General features: G+C 46.1%; 3 protein-coding genes across 3 annotated transcripts in view; all 3 read left to right on the top strand.

Moving 5' to 3' along the window:
- Positions 1 to 9,356, top strand: part of lhpp (phospholysine phosphohistidine inorganic pyrophosphate phosphatase) — a 420,402-nt gene that overhangs the window by 181,542 nt on the left and 229,504 nt on the right. The window lies entirely within an intron of this gene.
- Positions 310 to 5,091, top strand: bccip (BRCA2 and CDKN1A interacting protein). The gene is made up of 7 exons (XM_072456429.1): positions 310 to 517; positions 1,257 to 1,331; positions 1,937 to 2,017; positions 2,335 to 2,421; positions 3,634 to 3,821; positions 3,895 to 4,066; positions 4,898 to 5,091. Exons 1-7 carry the CDS (start codon positions 377 to 379, stop codon positions 5,066 to 5,068), a joined length of 915 nt encoding a protein of 304 aa, XP_072312530.1. The 5' UTR covers positions 310 to 376; the 3' UTR covers positions 5,069 to 5,091.
- timp2a (TIMP metallopeptidase inhibitor 2a) overlaps positions 6,416 to 9,356 on the top strand; it is a 10,983-nt gene continuing 8,042 nt past the window's right edge. The window contains exon 1 of the mRNA XM_072456292.1: positions 6,416 to 6,699. Within this exon, the coding sequence (XP_072312393.1) occupies positions 6,570 to 6,699 (130 nt within the window). The 5' untranslated portion in view covers positions 6,416 to 6,569. The remainder of the gene's footprint in view (positions 6,700 to 9,356) is intronic.

The raw sequence follows: 9,356 nt of genomic DNA on the forward strand, positions 1-9,356 counted from the left end.
ATACAAATGCTAAAGCTATTAAATACGTTTTTTTTAACATTCAAACAACACATAAACAATGATGGATATTCATTTGATTTTAATAAAACTTTTAAAAACAAACGTGACCATAAAATAGGTCTATAATGTTATTTATTCATACTTACAAGTAGCGTTCCCCCCCTATTTTGACGAATGGCACGGTCTAGTCCACCGACTGCCACAAGCCGACATTCTGGCTCCGGAACCGTCTTGTGAACGGCGCTCTACGTTCGTATGGATCCAAAATGGCGGTCGCCGTTGCGCAGTTTCTTCACTCGCTGAACTTCCGTCCGCGTCCTTTCACCCCGCCCACCTCTTGGTCCGCACGCGTGTTTGGAGCTCGGAGCAGACAAGCATGGCCTCTTCTGCCAAACGGAGAGCGGTGGGTTTGGGCGAAAACCCCGGGGAAAAGGAGCCCAGTTCCGAGGAGGAGTCCGAGGAGGACGCGGAGTCTGGAGAGGACGAGAGTGGAGACTCGGAAGAGGAGATCAACGAGGTAAAACGAGCGAGGAACCGTTGGCTATGCTAAAGTAGCTGCGGCTAAATCAGCTGTCTGCTAATAACAACTCATCTGCTAATACTACTAATACTACTACTACTGCTGCTGCTGCTGATGCTGCTGCTGCTGCTGCTGCTGCTGCTACTACTACTCATACTACTACTACTACTGCTAATACTACTACTACTTCTGCAGCTGCTACTACTACTGATACTAGGTGGAGCCATGTACAACTACTTATTCCACTACAATAACAACTATTATTACTACTACTATCACAAGTATTTTTGGCTGTTTCACCAAGTCCATCCATCCTTATAGTTTTTTCTCGATTGTGTGTTTAATTTGAAATTTGTAATAGTTTTATTTCATTAAACTTGCATAAAAACCTGTGTCTTTACTGTGAGCGAGCTGCATCTGACAAAAAACACATTAGAACAAGCATTATTTAGATAAAACCTGATAAAAGCAATGACAAAAATGTATAAGTACAGCCCAAGACATAAATGACAATAAAATACATCAAAACGTAATTAAAACAATGCATTAAAGTCATTAAAGACTCAGAAAACCACAGGACGCTTTAGACGAGAATGAAAGTTTTAAGACTTTGATGCATGTTATAAATGTATAATGCTTATTAATAATTCAACAGTAAGAACAGCCGGACGTCTAGTGTTATTAGTTTTTGGACTCATTTCATGGTTTAACTTCATTATTCCTCTCGTTTGTCCAGGAGGTGATGGTGGATTTTGAAGCTCACAGCATCACACACAACGACTTCAACGGGATAAAGAAGCTGCTGCAACAGGTCCAATACAGACTTATTATTGTTATTGTACTGTTTGTTTCTGGAGTATAAGTCGCACCGGCCAAAAAAATGCATAATAGAGAAGGAAAAAAACATACATATGTTGCATTTTTTTGGTCTTTTTAATCTTGAAATTTAAAATAATAACAGATGAGAGAACATGGTGAATAGGTGTACGTATGCTAACGCTAACACCTTCAGCTACATGAGGCACAGACAGAACTGTGGTAAGTGTCTGGTATGTTAACGTAACATATGAACAGTTATTCAGATAACTATAGCATAAAGAACATGCTAACAAGTTTAGCAAAGCATCTGTTTTACCCCAAATCACTAAATCCACTGAATTCTTCTTCCTCTGTGTCACTTCTAAACAACTCCACAAACTCCAGAGGAAGAGGAAGTGCAGATTCTTCTTCTGCGTCGCTTAGAGCCTAGAGCGCCCTCTTGTGGTCGTCAGTGTGAAAATAACGAATAATATCACATATAAATTGCTCTGGAGTATAAGTCGCACCCCAGCCAAACCTATGAAAAAAGGTGCAACTTATAGTGCGGAAAATACAGTACTTTTCTTTCTCTTACGTCTCTTTTGTGCGTCTCGACAGCTGTTCCTGAAAGCTCACGTAAACACATCGGAACTGACGGAGCTCGTCGTTCAACAGAACCACATCGGGAGCGTCGTCAGGGTAAGTCCAGAGTGTCTTATGTACACGTGTGAAAGTTCAAATCCAGAGTGTCTTATGTACACGTGTGAAAGTACAAATGCAGAGTGTCTTATGTACACGTGTGAAAGTACAAATCCAGAGTGTCTTATGTACACGTGTGAAAGTACAAATGCAGAGTGTCTTATGTACACGTGTGAAAGTACAAATGCAGAGTGTCTTATGTACACGTGTGAAATTACAAATGCAGAGTGTCTTATGTACACGTGTGAAAGTACAAATGCAGAGTGTCTTATGTACACGTGTGAAAGTACAAATGCAGTTGTGTGTGTCGTGTACAGCAGGCCGAGGTGCCGGAGGACAGCGACGACGACGATCCTGACGAAGTATTCGGCTTCATTTCCATGATCAACCTCACAGAGCGGAAGGTGAGGCGTCCCTTTAACCTCGCTCTTTGTCCCTTTAACCTCGCTCTTTGTCCCTTTAACCTCGCTCTTTGTCCCTTTAACCTCGCTCTTTGTCCCTTTGACCTCGCTCTTTGTCCCTTTGACCTCGCTCTTTGTCCCTTTGACCTCGCTCTTTGTCCCTTTTTGAACTTGTGCAGTGCTGTGTTCATGCATGTTCTCCTCGTGCAGGGCGTGCAGTGCTGTGTTCATGCTTGTTCTTCTCGTGCAGGGCGTGCAGTGCTGTGTTCATGCTTGTTCTCCTCGTGCAGGGCGTGCATTGCTGTGTTCATGCTTGTTCTCCTCGTGCAGAGCGTGCAGTGCTGTGTTCATGCATGTTCTCCTCGTGCAGGGCGTGCAGTGCTGTGTTCATGCTTGTTCTCCTCGTGCAGAGCGTGCAGTGCTGTGTTCATGCTTGTTCTCCTCGTGCAGTGCTGTGTTCATGCATGTTCTCCTCGTGCAGGGCTGTGTTCATGCTTGTTCTCCTCGAGCAGGGCGTACAGTGCTGTGTTCATGCTTGTTCTCCTCGTGCAGGGCGTGCAGTGCTGTGTTCATCCATGTTCTCCTCGTGCAGGGCGTGCAGTGCTGTGTTCATCCATGTTCTCCTCGTGCAGGGCGTGCAGTGCTGTTGTCAAGCATGTTCTCCTCGTGCAGGGCGTGCAGTGCTGTTGTCATGCTTGTTCTCCTCGTGCAGGGCGTGCAGTGCTGTGTTCATGCTTGTTCTCCTCGTGCAGTGCTGTTTTCATGCTTGTTCTCCTCGTGCAGGGCTGTTGTCATGCTTGTTCTCATCGTGCAGGGCTGTTATGCTTGTTCTCCTCGTGCAGGGCGTGCAGTGCTGTTGTCATGCTTGTTCTCCTCATGTAGGGCGTGCAGTGCTGTTTTCATGCTTGTTCTCCTCGTGCAGTGCTGTTTTCATGCTTGTTCTCCTCGTGCAGGGCTGTTGTCATGCTTGTTCTCCTCGTGCAGGGCGTGCAGTGCTGTGTTCATGCTTGTTCTCCTCGTGCAGTGCTGTTGTCATGCTTGTTCCCTTCGTGCAGGGCGTGCAGTGCTGTTGTCATGCTTATTCCCCTCGTGCAGGGCGTGCAGTGCTGTGTTCATGCTTGTTCTCCTCGTGCAGGGCGTGCAGTGCTGTGTTCATGCTTGTTCTCCTCGTGCAGGGCGTGCAGTGCTGTGTTCATGCTTGTTCTTCTCGTGCAGGGCGTGCAGTGTGTGGAGGAGCTGAAGGAGCTGCTGCTGGAGCAGTGTCAGAAGAGCAGTGGTGATGCAGAGTGTGAGCGGCTGGAGAAGATCCTCTCTGACCCGAGCAGATCCGTGGGGCTCCTGCTGAGCGAGCGCTTCATCAACGTGCCGCCGCAGATCGCGCTGCCTCTCCACAAACAGCTGCAGTGGGTGGAGTATCTCTGAGATGGTGCCACGCCCTGGTACGTCGCCGTGACGACGCTTTGCTCTTGCTTTCAGGGAGGAGATAGCGGAGGCTCAGCGCACCAACAAACCTAGCGGGCGCTGCCACTACAGCCTCATGATCAGCAAAACATGCAAAGAAGAGTCCAAGAACATCTCCAGATCCGGGCCCCGGGCCCCCAAGGACCAGCTGCTGTTTGTGAACGCTGAGGAGGAGTTCTTCTACGAGGTCGGGACTAAACCTGGACTAAACCTGGACTAAACCTGGACTAAACCTGGACTAAACCTGGACTAGACCTGGACTAGACCTGGACTAGACCTGGACTAGACCTGGACTAGACCGGGACTAGACCGGGACTAGACCGGGAGAAAATGTCAAGAAATTAGACATAAACCAATGCTATTCCTTAACACACAGAGAACACAATTCATCTTAGAATATGAAACGTCAGACTTTTGTGTAGCATGCATGGGAGAAACCGTCGGGCCGGGTCGCCAAGGCTGTTGTAAGCAGCCTGGCGACCCTCCTTGGTCTCACGACGTTTTTTACAAATTATGAAATAGGCGGGTCACATTCTCATTGGTCAGCTTCACATCAAGGCATTTGTCTTTTACAACAGTTGGTATTTTCCTTAGAGATAAAGCATGGGTAATGTCTACCTAAACTCCCCTGGGGTGCTACACCCCCTCCCTAGGAGTAAACATTCCTTTGGCCCATCTTTACGATACCTTCACAAATGCAGTTTGTCACATGCCATTTTTCTCTTAGACTAAATGATGCAGATAATATACAGATATCGTCATATCACTGTTATGCAGATAAAATACATGACAAAAATATCATATATTTACATTTTATCACAGCAAACCAGGACTAGACCAGGACTAGACCAGGACTAGACCAGGACTAGACCAGGACTCTAGTTCAGCACTCTAGTTCAGCACTAGTTTAGACCGGGTCATTACTAGTCTAGTCCTAGTTTAGACCGGGTCATTACTAGTCCAGTCCTAGTTGAAGTCTGGTTCAGCTCGTGTTCTGAGGCTCTTCTTCTGTTCGCAGCACGCCGTCCTGAAGTTCCACTACTCTGTGGAGGAGGAGACCGACTCGTGTCTGAGCGGGCGCTGGTCCTTCGACGACGTCCCCATGAAGCCGCTCAGGACCGTCATGCTCGTCCCCGGAGACAAGATCCCGGTCGTCATGGAGAAGCTCAAAGAGTTCCTCACACTGTAGTGCAATAAAAGACTGTCAAACCACACGCTTTATACACACGCCAGGACAAGCACAGGTAGAACAACACCTGTGGTTATTCTGGACCACGCCCCTTTTTATGAAAACGAACCATGTGACGTCAGAAATACTGTTAAAGCAGCAAAAACTGAACTTATTAAAATCATGATTTTGTCGTACACGTTGGTCTGTCTTTCCATGCAATTATGACACTGAGCAGCAGGGAGCAATTATGACACTGAGCAGCAGGGAGCAGTTATGACACTGAGCAGCAGGGAGCAATTATGACACTGAGCTGCAGGGGGCAATTATGACAATGGGCAGCAGGGGGCAGTTATGACAATGGGCAGCAGGGGGCAGTTTTATGACAGTGGGCAGCAGGGAGCAGTTATGACACTGAGCAGCAGGGAGCAGTTATGACACTGAGCAGCAGGGGGCAGTTATGACAATGGGCAGCAGGGGGCAGTTATGACAATGGGCAGCAGGGGAGAGTCACAGTGAGAGTGCGTATGAATATGAGCACAATTAGTCATTTCTGCTGAATATAGAATATGTATAAAGAATAATAATGATGATAAAGTGCATTCTAGAAGCTTGAGCCTGTCAGTGAAGTCTCCTTAGGAAAGACTGGTTTAGATGATCAAATGTCTTGTGACTGGAGCTGGACCTAAGTGGACTAAATCTGGACTAGAACAGGACTAAACCTGGACTAGAACAGGACTAAACCTGTACTAGAACAGGACTAAACCTGGACTAGATCAGGACTAAACCTGGACTAAACCAGGATTAAATCTGGACTAGAACAGGACTAAACCTGGACTAGAACAGGACTAAACCTGGACTAAACCAGGATTAAATCTGGACTAGAACAGGACTAAACCTGGACTAGAACAGGACTAAACCTGGACTAAACCAGGATTAAATCTGGACTAGAACAGGACTAAACCTGGACTAGAACAGGACTAAACCTGGACTAGAACAGGACTAAACCTGGACTAGAACAGGACTAAACCAGGACTAGATCAGGACTAAACCAGGACTAAACCTGGACTAGAACAGGACTAAACCTGGACTAGAACAGGACTAAACCAGGACTAGATCAGGACTAAACCAGGACTAAACCTGGACTAGAACAGGACTAAACCTGGACTAAACCAGGACTAGAACAGGACTAAACCTGGACTAAACCAGGACTAAAGCAGGACTAAACCTGGACTAGATAAGCCCAGGTTCAGTCGCAGCTCCCGCCTCCGCTGCGCCCTCTGTCGGTGGCTCCGGGCAGTGGGCGGAGCCGCGTTTCCTCTTTAAAAGCGCTTTTTGTCCCAAACGCGGACAGTCCGAGGCTCGAGCTGACGCACGCGACACGCCGCATCTGCCGCGCGCGCACAGGGACAGTGACGTCGGTGTCGTAACGAGAACGTAACGGAGCGACGTGACTCTGCACCGAGCTCCCCCAAAACAACAGCGCGCATCTGGACCAGGCTGAACCGGGGCTTCGAGTAAAATGCCGTTTTCCGTTAACGGCATCCTCTGCGCGCTCGTGCCGCTGCTGCTGTGGCGCGCGGAGCAGCGCGTGGAGGCGTGCAGCTGCGCGCCCGTGCACCCGCAACAGGCTTTCTGCAACGCGGACGTAGGTGAGTGTTTACCGAGTGTTTACCGAGTGTTTACCGGGCTCCAGCGGGGCTCCGCGGGGCCGCAGTCCGCCTCTGGGCCGCTCGTCCCCGGGCAGAGGAGACGGAGCGCTCCGCTGATGCTCAGGCCCGTGTCTGCAGCGTTTAGTCATTTACACGCGCCACAACAAGAGGTAATAACGAGGTAATAACAAGGGCATAACGAGTAATAACAAGGGCATAATAATGAGGTAATAACGAGGTAATAACAAGGGCATAATAATGAAATAATAAGGAGTAATAACAAGGGCTTAATAATGAGGTAATAACATGTAATAACAAGGGCATGATAACGAGTAATAACAAGGGCATAATACTGAGGTAATAACGAGTAAAAACAAGGTCATAATAACGAGGTAATAACAAGTAATTACAAGGGCATTATAATCAGGTAATAACGAATAACAACAAGGGCATAACAAGTGATTACAAGGGCATAATAAAGAGGTAATAACGAGGTAATAACAAGTAATAAAAAGGGCATAACGAGTAATAACAAGGGCACAATAATGTGGTAATAACGAGTAATAACAAGGGCATAACGAGTAATAAGGGCATAATAATGAGGTAATATCAAGGGCATAACGAGTAATAACAAGGGCAAAACCAGGTCTAAACCAGGTCTAAACCAGGTCTAAACCAGGTCTAAACCAGGTCTAAACCAGGACCAATGATTGACAGATTTGAGGGTCAGTGGGATTAAACCTTTGCATCTATGGGAAAAGATCTATATATGACATAAAAACAGTGAAACACAGAGATGCGATATGAGATCTTTTTGGCCTTCGTAGCCGACAATTGTGTGTCAGAACATTTGCAAAACGGTTGTGAAGCTCCACGCCGTCCAGAAGAACCTGACCTTTGAACTCTTTGAACTGAAAACCGGGCTGTGATTTTGGTCCAGTCCCGGTCCAATCCTGGCCCAGTCTCGGTTCAGTCCCAGTCCAGTCGCTGCTACAATGACCCGTAATAGGACTGACGGGCGACACAAAACAAGTGAAGAAACGGGTTAAATCGGGACTGACTCTGGCGATAGAGCTCCCCCTGCTGCTCCCATGTGAAAATACACTGTCAGAGAACGGACGCAAAGGCACTTTTTATTTTACACATTTTATTATTTTTAATTGCAATCTTTCTGACAAGAATTGCGATTCAATTTGCGATTTATCTTTTAGTCGGTGGATTCTGTTCACAAGTTCACATTTCAAACGCAAATTGACAAAGAGACTGAAATAGACCCATGAACCGACAAACTACTGAAAGACTGTATTTGTGTGTATTTCAGAGCATGTGTGTATTTCAGATTTGGCAGTTTTTATACAGAATTAGACGGGATGTTTAGTTGTTTGTGGAGGAAATTGCGGCGCTTAAAAAAAATGCTAATTGCGTCTGTACAAATTTAAATGCGATTGCGATTAATCTTGCGTAATCAGACACGCAAAAACATTTCACGTCGCCAAATATTTTTAAAATGGACAGGGTTTCTCAGGAGAGTCGTCGTCGTCAGGTCGATGTCGGTAAATGTCACATGGCAGTTTTTTCCGCTCAGAGACAGCAGGGGGCGACGACGGGCACCGCAAACGCCCCAAAAACACACATTTAACCCTCACAACGACTTACACTGACGTTACAGATAAAGTTTTCTATAACCTGTCAAATGGGAGTGTCAGGTGATTTTTGAGGCACATTTTTCACATACATTTCACGTTAGTTTGACAATTAAACCTCAACTAATACGTTTAACAGACATATTTTAACGCATTTCTGTTGATTTTATTGGATTGACGGGATCAGAATTACGTCTATATTATTTGTAATCGACCAGCAGAAGAAAAAAAGATCACAAACGAATAAAATAGATCAAATAAAATACTGTACATCTGTTTTAATCAACTAAACCCGCCGCCGTGAGCAAACAATGCACATATTTACACGATCACGTACGTTTTTTACAAGGATAATACATCTCGTCGGACACAGTTATTTGAGTTTATACGGACAATAAAATTAATTTGTAGTATATTTGAAGCGCTTTCCTCGTGTTGGCGTGTGGTGAGGGGTTCTGGGGGTCTCCGTGGAAAACCTGACGCGGCGTGTCTGAGGCGTGTTCTGTGGAAGTCATTACGCCGGCCTGCGGGGGGGGTCTGTGTGGGTCACTCGATGGTTACGGGGCGATCAGATGACATCATGCGGTGAGGTCATTACGCCGCGAGACAGATTTGATCGTGAAACGTGTCCTTTGCGTCGTTGGCGTCCTCCAGCGTCGCCGGATGAAACCAGTCGCAGTCGGCGCAATTATCGAATTTTGATTTGTAGATCTATTCAATTAAAGTCCATATTAAAGGTTCTCCTGTTCTTCTAATTCTGACTCAGTTTAATGGTGTAGAACCTGTGGTGAATATTAATCACAGTTTTACTTCCGTTAAGTTGTAGTTTGTGAAGAAAAGTTAAAAAAAATAGTTTAAAATGACAGGAAATAGAGCTGAATCCCTCTGTGATGTCATCAGTGTGCGACACAGAGACAATTTTAAGCATGGTTGGACAAAATAAAGGTGTTTTATGGTGTTATTGTGTGTCAGATCAGAACTGTTGTGTCGTTTATGTGGAGTTTGGCTCTTGCT

This window comes from Eucyclogobius newberryi, unplaced genomic scaffold (assembly GCF_026437365.1).
Source record: "Eucyclogobius newberryi isolate DKJ021-1_F unplaced genomic scaffold, fEucNew1.0.hap1 SCAF_20, whole genome shotgun sequence".
NCBI lineage: Eukaryota > Metazoa > Chordata > Actinopteri > Gobiiformes > Gobiidae > Eucyclogobius > Eucyclogobius newberryi.

Excerpts from the sequence above, each read along its gene's own strand:
- bccip (XM_072456429.1), top strand. The coding sequence starts at position 377 with ATGGCCTCTTCTGCCAAACGGAGAGCGGTGGGTTTGGGCGAAAACCCC. Across the intron at positions 518-1,256 it reads CGGAAGAGGAGATCAACGAG|GAGGTGATGGTGGATTTTGA; the intron begins GTAAAACGAGCG and ends TCGTTTGTCCAG. Across the intron at positions 3,822-3,894 it reads CCTCTCCACAAACAGCTGCA|GGAGGAGATAGCGGAGGCTC; the intron begins GTGGGTGGAGTA and ends TCTTGCTTTCAG.